We start from the raw sequence: 18343 nt of genomic DNA, 5'->3' as shown, positions 1-18343 counted from the left end.
GAGTTCCGGTGACCGTAGCTGCATTTCCGCCGTGCCTCTCGCTGCGGCTTCGTGCGATGCTGCAACAGTGACAGCTTTATCAAGCGTAAGATCATTCTCCTCAAGCAGTCGCTTTTGTGTTCCTTCTTTTAACAATCCACACACAAATTTATCTCTCAGCGCATCTGCTAGTCCTGTTCCAAACTGACAGTGCTTTGCTAGCTTACGCAGTTCAATTAAAAATTCAGCGTTGCTTTCATCTTTCAGCTGCGTTCTTCTGTAAAATTTAAATCGTTCCGCTATCATCAGCGGCGTGGGGTTTAAATGATTTTTCAGGACAGTAACAATATTCGCGAAAGTCTGATCCGCCGGTTTATTTGGTGATAGAAGGTGCTTCAATAGCTCGTATGTCTTCGCACCCATTGAGCTTAATAAGGTTAGTGCTTTCTCATCATCTGGTACCTTATTTGCTTTACAATAAACTTCCATGCGTTCTACATACGTGGCCCAATCTTCGATATCACTATCAAAGGTATTAATGCTCCCATGTTTAGGCATCCTTGCAAGTTTTTTAAATTTTTCTTTTTCTCAAAATGGTGGCTTCCCGCGCTTGTCTTCTTCCCCCGCCGACTACAATGGCGGATTCCCGCGTTTGCCTTCTTCCCCTGCTGGCTGCAATGGCGATTGCCGTGCTGCTGCCGTTCTCGCCTCCCCAGCGGTTCTCAATTCCCCGACGCTGCTTTGCCTCGCAGCCCCGCTTGCAGCCCGGTCCTTTACACCGGCTGCGTTTGAGTTCTCCGCGGCTCTCGTGCCTTAAGCTGCCCCAGTCGCTGCGCCTCTCGGCCTCGATTGCAGCCCGGCCCTTTTCACCGGCCGTGGTCGAGTTCTCCGCCCTTTTTCCTCCGTTTTCCCTCCCCCACTCCACAGTCAACGCGGCTGACTTTCTGCTCGTGTCGCTGATCGGCTTACCCACCACCGTGGTAGAAGGGATGACCACTGCCTGTCGCTGATGGAGGGCTTCGTGGTCAGAATTTTTCTTTTTAACCCGGGTTCTCGATGCCTCCCGTGCGATGGTGCTCAGCAGGATGATGAGGGCGGATGCCTCTTCTCGACGCCCGTTCTGAGGACGAAGCTGCCTTGGATGTAAAACTGCTGCAGGGTAAGATCGGACTCATCGCCACTGTTAAGTCTGTGTGTCCCAGTTAAGCTTATTATAAATCACTGGACACTGACCACAAGAATAACTTTAACAGGTCTTTACTATTTGGAGGTCAGGGTTGAACTGCCCAGCAAATCCCTACACAACACTTATATACCGGTGTGGTCACCACCGGTATTACAGTATACAGCAGCCAAGAGAAAGTAGTACATCTCTTAAGGTAGTTCTCTTAAGGTGGAACAGGTTACATACACCACATCACCCATTCTAAATGGTCAAGCCTTTGCTAAAGAATTAAAAAACGGGACGGTTCAAATGTCTTTTCATATTATTAATCATTCTATGGTGATATAACAGTCATTGGCCGGAAGAAAAAGTAGGAAAAGAAGGATTTGGGATGTTGGAAAATTTATAGATTTAAAGGCTGGTCACATGATGGGCGACGTCATCGATTTCTAAAACTCTCCAAAAAGCTGCCAATTCATTAAAATTCTTTGTGGCTCCTGTTTAATTTTTTAATTATTCTCTGGTGGGGTAAAAGGTCACTGGAGGGGAGGAAAAGCAGACAAAAAGCGGGTCACATGATCCGTGACGTCAACCATTCCAAAAAACGGCTAAATCCAAAGCGGAAATAACAACTGAAAATGCTGGAAAAACTCATCCGTGGAGAGCGAAACAGAGTCAACGGTTCAGGTCGAAACCCTTCGTCAGAACTGAGAGAAAAAACACCGGACATGAAACAGATTAAAAGGCCAGTTTGGGAGAGAACAAGCTCCGCATTCAACGGATCATCCTCCGCCATTTCCGCCACCTCCAACGTGATCCCACCACCAAACGCATCTTGCCCCTCGCCTCCCCTTTCAGCATCCCTCCGCGACACCCTGGTCCACTCCTCTATCACCACCAACACCCCTTCCCCTTCGCCCGGCACCTTCCCGTGCAAGCGCAGGAGATGTAACACCTGCCCCTATACCTCCCCCCTTCCCACTGTCCAGGGCCCCAAACACCCCTTCCAGGTGAAACAGCGATTTACTTGTACTTCTTGCAATCTAGTATACTGTATTCGCTGCTCACGATGCGGTCTCCTCTACACTGGGGAGACCAAACGCAGATTGGGCGACCGCTTTGCGGAACACCTCCGTTCAGTCCGTAAGGGTGACCCTGAGCTTCCGGTGGCCTGTCACTTTAATTCACCGCCCCATTCCCACTCGGACCTCACCGTCCTTGGCCTCTTGTATTGTTCCACGGAAGCTCAACGTAAACTCGAGGAACAGCACCTCATCTTCCGATTAGGCACTTTACAGTCTTCTGGGCTCAATATCGAGTTCAACAATTTCAGATCATAACCTCGGCCCCCATTACATTTTTATATATATTTTTTATCCACACCTTTGTTTTGGCCCTCCCCCCTTTTTCTCTCTCCCACATGGCAGCTGTCTCTCATTTTGCCAGCGTATTTCACACCTAATCTAGAGCCGTCTTTTGTCTCTTTACCTGCCCTATTACCATCTCGTCTCGCCTTGAATACCTCCTTAATGTCTCTTCGCTTCTCTTTTGGTCTTTCATCCCCATTCCCCAGCCCCCAAACTGGCCTTTCAATCTGTTTCATTTCCTGCTTTTCTCAGTCCTGACGAAGGGTCATCGACCTGAAACGTTAACTCTGTTTCTCTCTCCACGGATGCTGCCGTGACCTGCTGAGTTGTTCCAGCAAATGTCTGTTTTTATTTCGGATTTCCAGCATCCGCAGTATTTTGCTATCGTTAATCAAAAGCGGGCTTCTTATCGTTCCAGTTTAATTTCTCAACTAACGTAAGAACCATAAGAAGTAGGAGCAGGAGTAGGCCATACGGCCCCTCGGGCCTGCTCCGCCATTCAATAGGATCATGGCCGATCCGAACCTAGACTCACCTCCACTTCCCTGCCTTCTCCCCGTAACCCCTAATTCCCTTATCAGCTAGGAAACTGTCTATCTCCGTTTTAAATTCATTTAATGTCGCTGTCTCCACAACTCTCTGAGATAGCAAATTCCACAGATTCACCACCCTCTGAGTGAAGAAGCTTCTCCTCATCTCAGTTTTGAAAGGGCAGCCCCTTATTCTAAGATTATGCCCCCTAGTTCTAGTCTCACCCATCAGTGGAAACATCCTCCCCGCATCCACCCGATCAAGCCCCCTCACAATCTTACATGTTTCGATAAGATCGCCTCTCATTCTTCTGAACTCCAATGAGTAGAGGCCCAACCTACTCAACCTTTCCTCATAAGTCAACCCCCTCATCTCCGGAATCAACCGAGTGAACCTTCTCCGAACTGCCTCGAGAGCAAGTATATCTTTTCTTAAATATGGAAACCAAAACTGCACACAGTATTCCAGGTGTGGCCTCACCAATACCCTGTATAACTGCAGCAAGACTTCCCTGCTTTTATACTCCATCCCTATCATGATGTAGAAGTGATTGGTCAGAGAAAAATTAGAGAAAGATTTGAGATTAATATAAAAAGTAGACTTTAAAAAAGGGGTCAGGGGGGTCACCCGATGAGTGACGTCAGGGACTGCGAACCGTCGAATGATAAAATAAAACTTATAATTATGTTTTTTAATTCATGATTATTTAGTCTTTGATAAAGTAGAAGCCAGGCAAGAAGACTAAATAGAGAAAGAGCTGAGAGTAAGATCAAAAATAATTATAATTAAAAAGACAGGTGGTGACATGATGCGTGACGTCATCGATTTAAACATAGAATCATAGAAACATAGAAGATAGGAGCAGGAGTCGGCCATTCGGCCCCTCGAGCCCGCTCCGCCATTCAATGAGATCATGGCTGATCATCCAAATTCAGTACCCTGTCCCTGCCTTCTCCCCATATCCCTTGATCCCTTTAGCCTTAAGAAATATATCCAACTCTTTCTTGAATATATTTAATGAATTGGCCTCCACCGCCCTCTGTGGTAGAGAATTCCACAGGTTCACCACTCTCTGGGTGAAGAAATTCCTCCTCATCTCAGTCCTAAATGGCTTACCCCTTATCCTTAGACTATGACACCTGGTTCTGGACTCCCCGGCCATCATAAACATCCTTCCTGCATCTAGTCTGTCCAGGCCTGACAGAATTTTATAGGTTTCGATGAGATCCCCTCTCAATCTTCTAAACTCCAGTGAGTATAAGCCCAATCGACACAATCTCTCCTCATACGTCATTCCTGCCATCCCAGGTATCAGCCTGGTGAATCTTCGCTGCAGTCCCTCCATGGCAAGAACATCCTTCCTCAGATAAGGCGACCAAAACTGCACACAATACTCAAGGTGTGGTCTCACCAAGGCCCTGTACAACTGCAGCAAGACATCCTTGTTCCTGTACTCGAACCCTCTTGCTACGAAGGCCAACATACCATTTGCCTTCTTAACCGCCTGCTGCACCTGCATGCTTACCTTCAGCGACTGGTGCACAATAACACCCAGGTCTCGTTGCACTTCCCCTTCTCCCAATCTATTGCCATTCAAATAATAATCTGCCTTCCTGTTTTTGCCACCAAAGTGGATAACCTCACATTTATCCACATTATACTGCATTTGCCATGTTTCTGCCCAATCACCCAACCTGTCCAAATCGTGCTGGAGTTTCACGACATCCTCCTCACAGCTTACCCTCCCACCCAGCTTTGTGTCGTCTGCAAACTTGGAGATATTACATCCAATTCCCTCGTCCAGATCATTAATATATATTGTGGCTCATTAATTAATTTAAAAATCCAAAGTGGGTTTATTGTGTTGCCAATATAATTTTTAAATGATCCTATCAGAGGAAAAAAGTCACTGGCCGAAGATAACACGGGAAAAAAGCTGCGAGAATAAGAAAAATAGATGTTAAAATAAAATATTATAGTGGTGACATGATGGGTGACGTCAGGAATTTTTAACCCTTCACCCCTCCTCATAGATGCCAATTAGTAAAAAAGCAAACCCTTCAGTTTTAGTTTTTTATTTACTCTACCATAAGGGGAAAGTGTGTAGTAGGAGAAAAAATGGGGAAAAAGGTGCGAAAATCAGAAAAATAAATTAAATTAAAGGCGTCACATGATGGGTGACGTCAGCGACGGTGGTTCAACGGCCAAGCATTTGATAAAGAAAATAAAAAGCGGGATGGTTCAAAGCTCTTTTAATATTATTAATTACTCCATGATAATATAACAGGCATCGGCGGGAGCAAAAGTAGAAAAAGGTGCGAGAATAAGAAAAAATATATTAAAAAAAGGCCACATGATCGTTGACGTCAGGCACCCCCGAAAACGGTCAAAGATGCCAATTAATCAAACTCAAAACCGACCTGATGTATTTTTAGAATTATTGCATGATGACATGGAAGCCAATCAAGTGGAAAAAGTGGAGAAAAATAAGAGATTAATAAAAGATTCAGCTTGAAGGTGGTCACGTGGTGGTTGAGGTCAGCCAGGGGACTGCCAAAGGTCACAGATGTCAATTAATAAAAGATAAATCGGATTTATTCTGCTGCTATTGTATTTTATAAATTGTTCTGTGTTAGTGAGGGAGTTTTTGTGAGGGGGAAGCGGTGGAAGGGAGTGAGATTTAAAATTAATGGTTTGTTGACAGGGGGAGAGCAGCCGGCTCCCAGCCTGCACCGCGGTCGGTTATAACCCGCCTCTCCCGCGGCCGCGACGCTTAGTGGACGGAGGGAGGGCGCAGGAGGCGGAGCTCGCGGCTGCAGAGCACAGGACCGGATAGGGGTGAGACAGGGCGCGCTGGGTGGAGGGAGGGTCGGCGGTGTGCGAGGGGGGCACATTGGGGGGGGGGGTCCGGGGGGTGGGGAGGGAGGGAGGGAAGAGAGAGAGGGGGAAAGGGGAGGGGCTAAAGGGGAGAGGGGGTCAATGCGGGAAGGTCATAGACAGTGATGTCATCCTGTTTGCCCCCTTATGTCGGGTCTGGCCCCCTCATGTCGTGTTTGCCCCCCTCATGTCGTGTTTGCCCCCCTCGCCCCCTTATGTCGTGTTCGCCCCCCTCGCCCCCTTATGTCGTGTTCGGCCCCCTCGCCCCCTTATGTCGTGTTCGCCCCCCTCGCCCCCTTATGTCGTGTTCGGCCCCCTTATGTCGTGTTCGGCCCCCCTCGCCCCCTTATGTCGTGTTCGCCCCCCTCGCCCCCTTATGTCGTGTTCGCCCCCCTCGCCCCCTTATGTCGTGTTCGGCCCCCCTCGCCCCCTTATGTCGTGTTCGGCCCCCCTCGCCCCCTTATGTCGTGTTCGGCCCCCCTCGCCCCCTTATGTCGTGTTCGGCCCCCCTCGCCCCCTTATGTCGTGTTCGGCCCCCCCTCGCCCCCTTATGTCGTGTTCGGCCCCCCCTCGCCCCCTTATGTCGTGTTCGGCCCCCCCTCGCCCCCTTATGTCGTGTTCGGCCCCCTTATGTCGTGTTCGCCCCCCCCTCGCCCCCTTATGTCGTGTTCGGCCCCCCCTCGCCCCCTTATGTCGTGTTCGGCCCCCCCTCGCCCCCTTATGTCGTGTTCGGCCCCCCCTCGCCCCCTTATGTCGCGTTCGGCCCCCCTCGCCCCCTTATGTCGCGTTCGGCCCCCCTCGCCCCCTTATGTCGCGCTCGGCCCCCCTCGCCCCCTTATGTCGTGTTCGGCCCCCCTCCATCTCGGTCGATTCCCCTCGCCCCCTCCCTCAATTCAGTTCAGTTTGTTTTATTGGCATGACGAGATACATCTTATGTTGCCAAAGCACCGAAAAACATGTATGATTGAACACGTAAACGCAGCTCTAGACATAGTGTTTAGACAAATATACCCATGTATACATAAATATACACGCATATAATCTTTTCTTAGATTTACTGGTCACTGGTTGTCCCTCTGCTTATGGCAAGCTGTAACATAGTTTGCCGCTAATGTTACGCATTTTCTCTGTTCCCCCTAATAGATATGGGAGTTTTTGGTGGTCATTCACATTTTTGAATTCAGGGCATATTAATGAATTTTAGGTAGAAATTCCCCCTTATGCCCTGATAGTTTCCACAAGCTGTGAGGAAGTGCATCTCTGTCTCCACCACTCCCTGACTGCAGTGAGAGCATATCCTGTCCTGTCTGGGCAGCCAGGTCTGCCTTTTTCAATGGCCAGACTATGTTCACTAAGTCTGTACATTGTCAAGGTTTTCTCTCTCGGTGTAGTCTCCTCGCCCTCTCTCTATCTCTCTGGGTGTCGGCCCCTCGCTCCCCCTCCCTATCTCTGTAACCTCCTCCAGCCCCTACAATTCTCATCCTCCTGTTCAAATCCCTCCATGGCCCTCACCCCCTCCCTATCTCTGTAACCTCCTCCAGCCCCTACAATTCTCATCCTCCTGTTCAAATCCCTCCATGGCCCCTCGCCCCCTCCCTATCTCTGTAACCTCGTCCAGCCCTACAATTCTCATCCTCCTGTTCAAATCCCTCCATGGCCCCTCGCTCCCCCTCCCTATCTCTGTAACCTCCTCCAGCCCCTACAATTCTCATCCTCCTGTTCAAATCCCTCCATGGCCCTCGCACCCCCTCCCTATCTCTGTAACCTCCTCCAGCCCTACAATTCTCATCCTCCTGTTCAAATCCCTCCATGGCCCTCGCTCCCTCCCTATCTCTGTAACCTCCTCCAGCCCCTACAATTCTCATCCTCCTGTTCAAATCCCTCCATGGCCCCTCGCCCCCTCCCTATCTCTGTAACCTCCTCCAGCCCTACAATTCTCATCCTCCTGTTCAAATCCCTCCATGGGCCCTCGCCCCCCTCCCTATCTCTGTAACCTCCTCCAGCCCCTACAATTCTCATCCTCCTGTTCAAATCCCTCCATGGCCCCTCGCCCCCTCCCTATCTCTGTTACCTCCTCCAGCCCCTACAACCCTCCGAGATCTCTGCGCTCCTCCAATTCTGGCCTCTTGAGCATCCCCGATTTCCATCGCTCCACCATTGACGGCCGTGCCTTCAGCTGCCTGGGGCCCTGAGCTCTGGAATTCCCTCCCTAAACCTCTCCGCCTCTCTCTCCTCCTTTAAGACGCTCCTTAAAACCGACCTCTTTGACCCAGCTTTTGGTCACCTGTCCTAATATCTCCTTATGTGGCTCGGTGTCAGATTGTGTTTGATAATCGCTCCTGTGAAGCGCCCTGGGACGTTTTTCTGCGTTCCTGTGTAACAGGCTCGAGGGGCTGAATGGGCCTCCTCCTGTTCCTGTGTAACAGGCTTGAGGGGGCTGAATGGGCCTCCTCCTGTTCCTGTGTAACAGGCTCGAGGGGCTGAATGGGCCTCCTCCTGTTCCTGTGTAACAGGCTCGAGGGGCTGAATGGGCCTCCTCCTGTTCCTGTGTAACAGGCTTGAGGGGGCTGAATGGGCCTCCTCCTGTTCCTGTGTAACAGGCTCGAGGGGCTGAATGGGCCTCCTCCTGTTCCTGTGTAACAGGCTCGAGGGGCTGAATGGGCCTCCTCCTGTTCCTGTGTAACAGGCTCGAGGGGGCTGAATGGGCCTCCTCCTGTTCCTGTGTAACAGGCTCGAGGGGCTGAATGGGCCTCCTCCTGTTCCTGTGTAACAGGCTCGAGGGGCTGAATGGGCCTCCTCCTGTTCCTGTGTAACAGGCTCGAGGGGCTGAATGGACCTCCTCCTGTTCCTGTGTAACAGGCTCGAGGGGCTGAATGGGCCTCCTCCTGTTCCTGTGTAACAGGCTCGAGGGGGCTCAATGGGCCTCCTCCTGTTCCTGACTGATAACCTGGGATGGCATGAATGAGGAGAGATTGGGTCGATTGGGCTTATACTCGCTGGAGTTTAGAAGAATGAGAGGGGGATCCCATTGAAACTTATAAAATTCTAACAGGACTAGACAGACTAGATGCAGGAAGGATGTTCCCGATGGCGGGGGAGTCCAGAACCAGGGGTCACAGTCTAAGGATAAGGGCTAAGCCATTTAGGACTGAGATGAGGAGGAATTTCTTCACCCAGAGAGTGGTGAACCTGTGGAATTCTCTACCACAGAAGGCAGTAGAGGCCAATTCATTAAATATATTCAAGAAGGAGTTAGATATATTTCTTAAGGCTAAAGGGATCAAGGGATTTGGGGAGAAGGCAGGGACAGGGTACTGAATTTGGATGATCAGCCATGATCTCATTGAATGGTGGAGCAGGCTCGAGGGGCCGAATGGCCTCTGTCTGGTGTGTCGATGGCGTTTACCATTTAAAGGTTCTCTAACTCTTGCTCTTCCCTCCCTCCCTCCCCCATAGGTTTTCTCAGGAGTTCGCAGTAGCCATGGCGACCATGCAGGAAAAGATTAAGAGTTATAAAACGGCGCCGTTCGACGCTCGTTTCCCCAACACCAACCAGACCCGAAACTGTTTCCAGAACTACCTGGGTAAGGGGCCTTTGGGGAGGGGCGGCGGGGTTTACGGATTAGGACCGCTCGGGAGAGCAGGCCACAGCTGGTAGCTGGGGCCAGGCAGACAGGAGCAAGGCTGGAGGGGCTGAATGGGCCTCCTCCTGTTCCTGTGTAACAGGCTCGAGGGGGCTGAATGGGCCTCCTCCTGTTCCTGTGTAACAGGCTCGAGGGGGCTGAATGGGCCTCCTCCTGTTCCTGTGTAACAGGCTCGAGGGGCTGAATGGGCCTCCTCCTGTTCCTGTGTAACAGGCTCGAGGGGCTGAATGGGCCTCCTCCTGTTCCTGTGTAACAGGCTCGAGGGGCTGAATGGGCCTCCTCCTGTTCCTGTGTAACAGGCTTGAGGGGCTGAATGGGCCTCCTCCTGTTCCTGTGTAACAGGTCGAGGGGTCTGAATGGGCCTCCTCCTGTTCCTGTGTAACAGGCTCGAGGGACTGAATGGGCCTCCTCCTGTTCCTGTGTAACAGGCTCGAGGGACTGAATGGGCCTCCTCCTGTTCCTGTGTAACAGGCTCAAGGGGGCTGAATGGGCCTCCTCCTGTTCCTGTGTAACAGGCTCGAGGGGCTGAATGGACACAGTTCTGCTCTCCATATACCTTGGTTAGACCACAGTTGGAGCACTGTGCACCATTCTGGTCTCCATATTATAAAAATGATAGAGGCACTGGAGAAGGTACTGGGGTACAGTACTGGTGGGTATAGGTCTGTCACTATAACACTGGGGTACAGTACTGGTGGGGACGGGTCTGTCACTATAACACTGGGGTACGGTACTAGTGGGAACAGGTCTGTCACTATAACACTGGGGTACAGTACTGGTGGGTACAGGTCTGTCACAGTATAACACTGGGGTACAGTACTGGTGGGTACAGGTCTGTCACTATAACACTGGGGTACAGTACTGGTGGGTACAGGTCTGTCACTGTATAACACGGGGGTACAGTACTGGTGGGTACAGGTCTGTCACTGTATAACTGGGGGACAGTACTGGTGGGTACAGGTCTGTCACTAACACGGGTACAGTACTGGTGGGTACAGGTCTGTCGCTACAACACGGGTACAGTACTGGTGGGTACAGGTCTGTCACGAACACGGGTACAGTACTGGTGGGTACAGGTCTGTCGTATAACACGGGTATAGTACTGGTGGGTACAGGCCTGTCACTGTATAACACTGGGGTACAGTACTGGTGGGTACAGGTCTGTCACTGTATAACAGTGGGGTACAGTACTGGTGGGTACAGGTCTGTCACTGTATAACATGGGTACAGTACTGGTGGGTACAGGTCTGTCACTAACACTGGGGTACAGTACTGGTGGGTACAGGTCTGTCACTGTATAACACGGGTACAGTACTGGTGGGTACAGGTCTGTCTCTGTATAACACTGGGGTACAGTACTGGTGGGTACAGGTCTGTCACTGTATAACACTGGGGTACAGTACTGGTGGGTACAGGTCTGTCACTGTATAACACTGGGGTACAGTACTGGTGGGTACAGGTCTGTCTCTATAACACTGGGGTACAGTACTGGTGGGTACAGGTCTGTCTCTGTATAACACTGGGGTACAGTACTGGTGGGTACAGGTCTGTCACTGTATAACACTGGGGTACAGTACTGGTGGGTACAGGTCTGTCACTATCACACTGGGGTACAGTACTGGTGGGTACAGGTCTGTCACTGTATAACACTGGGGTACAGTACTGGTGGGTACAGGTCTGTCACTATAACACTGGGGTACAGTACTGGTGGGTACAGGTCTGTCACTAACACTGGGGTACAGTACTGGTGGGTACAGGTCTGTCACTAACACTGGGGTACAGTACTGGTGGGTACAGGTCTGTCACTATAACACTGGGGTACAGTACTGGTGGGTACAGGTCTGTCACTGTATAACACTGGGGTTCAGTACTGGTGGGTACAGGTCTCTCACTGTAACACTGGGGTACAGCACTGGTGGGTACAGGTCTGTCACTGTATAACACTGGGGTACAGTACTGGTGGGTACAGGTCTGTCACTGTGTAACACTGGGGTACAGTACTGTTTGGTGCAGGTCTGTCACTGTATAACACTGGGGTACAGTACTGGTGGGTACAGGTCTGTCACTGTATAACACGGGCACAGTACTGGTGGGTACAGGTCTGTCACTGTATAACACTGGTGTACAGTACTGGTGGGTACAGGTCTGTCACTGTAACACGGGCACAGTACTGGTGGGTACAGGTCTGTCACTGTATAACTGGTGTACAGTACTGGTGGGTACAGGTCTGTCACTGTATAACACTGGGGTACAGTACTGGTGGGTACAGGTCTGTCACTGTATAACACTGGGGTTCAGTACTGGTGGGTACAGGTCTGTCACTGTATAACACTGGGGTACAGTACTGGTGGGTACAGGTCTGTCACTGTATAACACTGGGGTACAGTACTGGTGGGTACAGGTCTGTCACTGTATAACACTGGGGTACAGTACTGGTGGGTACAGGTCTGTCACTGTGTAACACGGGTACAGTACTGGTGGGTACAGGTCTGTCACTAACACTGGGTACAGTACTGGTGGGTACAGGTCTGTCACTATAACACGGGTACAGTACTGGTGGGTACAGGTCTGTCACTGTGTAACACTGGGGTACAGTACTGGTGGGTACAGTACTGGTGGGTACAGGTCTGTCACTGTATAACACGGGTACAGTACTGGTGGGTACAGGTCTGTCACTGTATAACACTGGGGTACAGTACTGGTGGGTACAGGTCTGTCACAGTATAACACTGGGGTACAGTACTGGTGGGTACAGGTCTGTCACTAACACTGGGGTACAGTACTGGTGGGTACAGGTCTGTCACTGTATAACACTGGGGTACAGTACTGGTGGGTACAGGCCTGTCACTGTGTAACACTGGGGTACAGTACTGGTGGGTACAGGCCTGTCACTGTATAACACTGGGGGACAGTACTGGTGGGTACAGGCCTGTCACTGTATAACACTGGGGTACAGTACTGGTGGGTACAGGTCTGTCACTATAACACTGGGGTACAGTACTGGTGGGTACAGGTCTGTCACTGTATAACACTGGGGTACAGTACTGGTGGGTACAGGTCTGTCACTGTATAACACTGGGCTACAGTACTGGTGGTACAGGTCTGTCACTGTATAACACTGGGGTACAGTACTGGTGGGTACAGGTCTGTCACTGTATAACACTGGGCTACAGTACTGGTGGGTACAGGTCTGTCACTGTATAACACTGGGGTACAGTACTGGTGGGTACAGGTCTGTCACAGTATAACACTGGGGTACAGTACTGGTGGGTACGGGTCTGTCACTGTATAACACTGGGGTACAGTACTGGTGGGTACAGGTCTGTCACTGTATAACACGGGTACAGTACTGGTGGGTCCAGGTCTGTCACAGTATAACACTGGGGTACTGTACTGGTGGGTACAGGTCTGTCACTGTAACACTGGGGTACAGTACTGGTGGGTACAGGTCTGTCACTGTATAACACGGGTACAGTACTGGTGGGTACAGGTCTGTCACTGTATAACACTGGGGTACAGTACTGGTGGGTCCAGGTCTGTCACTGTATAACACTGGGGTACAGTCCTGGTGGGTACAGGTCTGTCACTGTATAACACGGGTACAGTACTAGTGGGTACAGGTCTGTCACTGTATAACACGGGTACAGTACTGGTGGGTACAGGTCTGTCTCTGTATAACACTGGGTTACAGTACAGGTGGGTACAGGTCTGTCACTGTATAACACGGGTACAGTACTGGTGGGTACAGGTCTGTCACTGTATAACACGGGTACAGTACTAGTGGGTACAGGTCTGTCACTGTATAACACTGGGTTACAGTACAGGTGGGTACAGGTCTGTCACTGTATAACACGGGTACAGTACTGGTGGGTACAGGTCTGTCACTGTATAACACTGGGGTACAGTACTGGTGGGTACCGGTCTGTCACTGTATAACACTGGGGTACAGTACTGGTGGGTACCGGTCTGTCACTGTATAACACTGGGGTACAGTACTGTTTGGTGCAGGTCTCACGGTGTCGATACTCTCCCTGCAGATTACCATCGCTGTCAGAAAGCCCTGACGGCAAGTGGCAAGGATGTCACTATGTGTGACTGGTACCACAAAGTCTACAAGTCGCTGTGCCCCATGTCTTGGGTAAGATGGTGTCTCCTCCTAATGCTGGCACGCTCGGCTTATCGGGGCTTGGGTTTCTCCTGATCGTCCCCAATCCAAGGGAGGGTTCCGGTCCTGCCTGCGAGACTCTGCTCCAGGACTCGAGCTCCATAATCCAGGCCCACACTCCCCGGTGCCAGTACTGAGGGAGCGCTGCACTGTCGGAGGTAGATGTATATACTCTAGGACTCGAGCCCCATAATCCAGGCCCACACTGCCCGGTGCCAGTACTGAGGGAGCGCTGCACTCTCGGAGGTAGATGTATATACTCTAGGACTCGAGCCCCATAATCCAGGCCCACACTCCCCGGTGCCAGTACTGAGGGAGCGCTGCACTGTCGGAGGTAGATGTATATACTCTAGGACTCGAGCCCCATAATCCAGGCCCACACTCCCCAGTGCCAGTACTGAGGGAGCGCTGCACTGTCGGAGGTAGATGTATATACTCTAGGACTCGAGCCCCATAATCCAGGCCCACACTCCCCGGTGCCAGTACTGAGGGAGCGCTGCACTGTCGGAGGTAGATGTATATACTCTAGGACTCGAGCTCCATAATCCAGGCCCACACTCCCCGGTGTCAGTACTGAGGGAACGCTGCACTGTCGGAGGTAGATGTATATACTCGAGGACTCGAGCTCCATAATCCAGGCTCACACTCCCCGGTGTCAGTACTGAGGGAGCGCTGCACTGTCGGAGGTAGCTGTATATACTCTAGGACTCGAGCCCCATAATCCAGGCCCACACTCCCCGGTGCCAGTACTGAGGGAGCGCTGCACTGTCGGAGGTAGATGTATAAACTCTTGGACTGGAGCCCCATAATCCAGGCCCACACTCCCCGGTGCCAGTACTGTGGGAGCGCTGCACTGTCGGAGGTAGATGTATATACTCTAGGACTCGAGCCCCATAATCCAGGCCCACACTCCCCGGTGCCAGTACTGAGGGAGCGCTGCACTGTCGGAGGTAGATGTATATACTCTAGGACTCGAGCCCCATAATCCAGGCCCACACTCCCCGGTGCCAGTACTGAGGGAGCGCTGCACTGTCGGAGGTAGATGTATATACTCCCGGACTCGAGCCCCATAATCCAGGCCCACACTCCCCGGTGCCAGTACTGAGGGAGCGCTGCACTGTCGGAGGTAGATGTATATACTCTAGGACTCGAACTCCATAATCCAGGCCCACACTCCCCGGTGCCAGTACTGAGGGAGCGCTGCACTGTCGGAGGTAGATGTATATACTCTAGGACTCGAACTCCATAATCCAGGCCCACACTCCCCGGTGCCAGTACTGAGGGAGCGCTGCACTGTCGGAGGTAGATGTATATACTCTAGGACTCGAGCCCCATAATCCAGGCCCACACTCCCCGGTGCCAGTACTGAGGGAGCGCTGCACTGTCGGAGGTAGATGTATATACTCTAGGACTCGAGCCCCATAATCCAGGCCCACACTCCCCGGTGCCAGTACTGAGGGAGCGCTGCACTGTCGGAGGTAGATGTATATACTCAAGGACTCGAGCCCCATAATCCAGGCCCACACCCCCCGGTGCCAGTACTGAGGGAGCGCTGCACTGTCGGAGGTAGATGTATATACTCTAGGACTCGAGCCCCATAATCCAGGCCCACACTCCCCGGTGCCAGTACTGAGGGAGTGCTGCACTGTCGGAGGTAGATGTATATACTCTAGGACTCGAGCCCCATAATCCAGGCCCACACTCCCCGGTGCCAGTACTGAGGGAGTGCTGCACTGTCGGAGGTAGATGTATATACTCTAGGACTCGAGCCCCATAATCCAGGCCCACACTCCCCAGTGCCAGTACTGAGGGAGCGCTGCACTGTCGGAGGTAGATGTATATACTCTAGGACTCGAGCTCCATAATCCAGGCCCACACTCCCCGGTGCCAGTACTGAGGGAGCGCTGCACTGTCGGAGGTAGATGTATATACTCTAGGACTCGAGCCCCATAATCCAGGCCCACACTCCCCGGTGCCAGTACTGAGGGAGTGCTGCACTGTCGGAGGTCGATGTATATACTCTAGGACTCGAGCCCCATAATCCAGGCCCACACTCCCCGGTGCCAGTACTGAGGGAACGCTGCACTGTCGGAGGTAGATGTATATACTCTAGGACTCGAGCCCCATAATCCAGGCCCACACTCCCCGGTGCCAGTACTGAGGGAGTGCTGCACTGTCGGAGGTAGATGTATATACTCTAGGACTCGAGCCCCATAATCCAGGCCCACACTCCCCGGTGCCAGTACTGAGGGAGTGCTGCACTGTCGGAGTTGCCGACTTTCAGGATGAGACGTTAAACCGAGGCCCCGTCTGCCCTCGGGTGGATAGCAGCTTATATTTATCCCGCACCTTTTCACCTAGTAAAACGTCCCAAGGTGCTTCACGGGAGCGATTATCAAACACAATCTGACACCGAGCCACATAAGGAGATATTAGGACAGGTGACCAAAAGCTGGGTCAAAGAGGTCGGTTTTAAGGAGCGTCTTAAAGGAGGGGAGAGAGGCGGAGAGGTTTAGGGAGGGAATTCCAGAGCTCAGGGCCCCAGGCAGCTGAAGGCACGGCCGCCAATGGTGGAGCGATGGAAATCGGGGATGGACAAGAGGCCAGAATTGGAGGAGCGCAGAGATCTCGGAGGGTTGTAGGGGCTGGAGGAGGTTAGAGATAGGGAGGGGGGCGAGGGGCCATGGAGGGATTTGAACAGGAGGATGAGAATTGTTGGGCTGGAGGAGGTTACAGAGATAGGGAGGGGGCGAGGGGCCATGGAAGGATTTGAACAGGAGGATGAGAATTGTAGGGCTCGAGGAGGTTACAGAGATAGGGAGGGGGCGAGGGCCATGGAGGGATTTGAACAGGAGGATGAGAATTGTAGGGCTGGAGGAGGTTACAGAGATAGGGAGGGGGCGAGGGGCCATGGAGGGATTTGAACAGGAGGATGAGAATTGTAGGGCTGGAGGAGGTTACAGAGATAGGGAGGGGGCGAGGGCCATGGAGGGATTTGAACAGGAGGATGAGAATTGTAGGGCTGGAGGAGGTTACAGAGATAGGGAGGGGGCGAGGGGCCATGGAGGGATTTGAACAGGAGGATGAGAATTGTCGGGCTGGAGGAGGTTACAGAGATAGGGAGGGGGCGAGAGATTTGAACAGGAGGATGAGAATTGTAGGGCTGGTGGCGGTTAGAGATAGGGAGGGGGCGAGGGGCCATGGAGCGATTTGAACAGGAGGATGAGAATTGTAGGGGCTGGAGGAGGTTACAGAGATAGGGAGGGGGCGAGGGGCCATGGAGGGATTTCAACAGGAGGATGAGAATTGTAGGGCTGGTGGCGGTTCGAGATAGGGAGGGGGCGAGGGGCCATGGAAGGATTTGAACAGGAGGATGAGAATTGTAGGGGCTGGAGGAGGTTACAGAGATAGGGAGGGGGCGAGGGGCCATGGAGGGATTTGAACAGGAGGATGAGAATTGTAGGGCTGGTGGCGGTTAGAGATAGGGAGGGGGCGAGGGGCCATGGAGCGATTTGAACAGGAGGATGAGAATTGTAGGGGCTGGAGGAGGTTACAGAGATAGGGAGGGGGTGAGGGCCATGGAGGGATTTGAACAGGAGGATGAGAATTGTAGGGGCTGGAGGAGGTTAGAGATAGGGAGGGGGCGAGGGGTCATGGAGTGATTTGAACAGGAGAATGAGAATTGTCGGGCTGGAGGAGGTTACAGAGATAGGGAGGGGGCGAGGGGCCATGGAGGGATTTGAACAGGAGGATGAGAATTGTAGGGGCTGGAGGAGGTTACAGAGATAGGGAGTGGGCGAGGGTCCATGGAGGGATTTGAACAGGAGGATGAGAATTGTAGGGGCTGGAGGAGGTTACAGAGATAGGGAGGGGGCGAGGGGCCATGGAGGGATTTGAACAGGAGGATGAGAATTGTAGGGCTGGAGGAGGTTACAGAGATAGGGAGGGGGCGAGGGCCATGGAGGGATTTGAACAGGAGGATGAGAATTGTAGGGGCTGGAGGAGGTTACAGAGATAGGGAGGGGGCGAGGGGCCATGGAGGGATTTGAACAGGAGGATGAGAATTGTCGGGGCTGGAGGAGATTAGAGAGATGGGTGTCGAGTCACCTACCCACTGCTCTCCCCTTGCCTCGTGTCCTCTCCTCTCCGCTCACTCGCCCCTGCCAGCCTCTGGACCCTGAAGGGGAGTTGAGAATCGGCCTGTGTGTATAGCTTGTTTTATCGTCGTGATGTCTGTGTGATCTTGTCCTTTCTCTCTTTTTCCACCTTCCCCCCTCAAACCCCCGCCCACAGGTGAGCAAGTGGGACGATCAGCGCGAGAACGGAAGTTTTCCTGGGAAGATCTAATTGCTGGTCGGGGGAGTGTCGTCCCTCCACCTTAGAGAACTGTTAATGGGAGTGGTCGGGGGGGTGCGAGTGTGGGGGGGGGGGTCTCGTCACCTCTTTTCCCTCCCCCTTGACATCTCTCACCTCTTTGGGTGGGAAGGGGGAAGAGTGTGGAATTTGACACCCCCCTGTATCACTTTCTCGGCTGGGCGAACTGTATTGATCTGTCAATGTTTCTCATCCTTTTATTCTTCAGAATAAAGTCTTTGGACCAGCCCTTGTACACCTA

The 18343-nt window shown here is 52.2% G+C and overlaps 1 protein-coding gene across 1 annotated transcript; it reads left to right on the top strand.

The window, feature by feature from the left end:
- The first annotated feature begins 5772 nt into the window (after window positions 1-5772).
- Window positions 5773-18343, top strand: LOC147084876 (cytochrome c oxidase subunit 6B1-like). Its single transcript, XM_085979573.1, has 4 exons — window positions 5773-5880; window positions 9376-9503; window positions 13601-13701; window positions 18022-18343. Exons 2-4 carry the CDS (start codon window positions 9401-9403, stop codon window positions 18073-18075), a joined length of 258 nt encoding a protein of 85 aa, XP_085835699.1. The 5' UTR covers window positions 5773-5880; window positions 9376-9400; the 3' UTR covers window positions 18076-18343.

This window comes from Somniosus microcephalus, unplaced genomic scaffold, assembly GCF_052327205.1.
Source record: "Somniosus microcephalus isolate GS21.2 unplaced genomic scaffold, FLI_Smic_1.0 unresolved_chr9, whole genome shotgun sequence".
Taxonomy (NCBI): domain Eukaryota; kingdom Metazoa; phylum Chordata; class Chondrichthyes; order Squaliformes; family Somniosidae; genus Somniosus; species Somniosus microcephalus.
The sequence above is the reverse complement of the archived record's forward strand: the minus strand, read 5'-3'. Positions and strand labels throughout refer to the sequence as shown.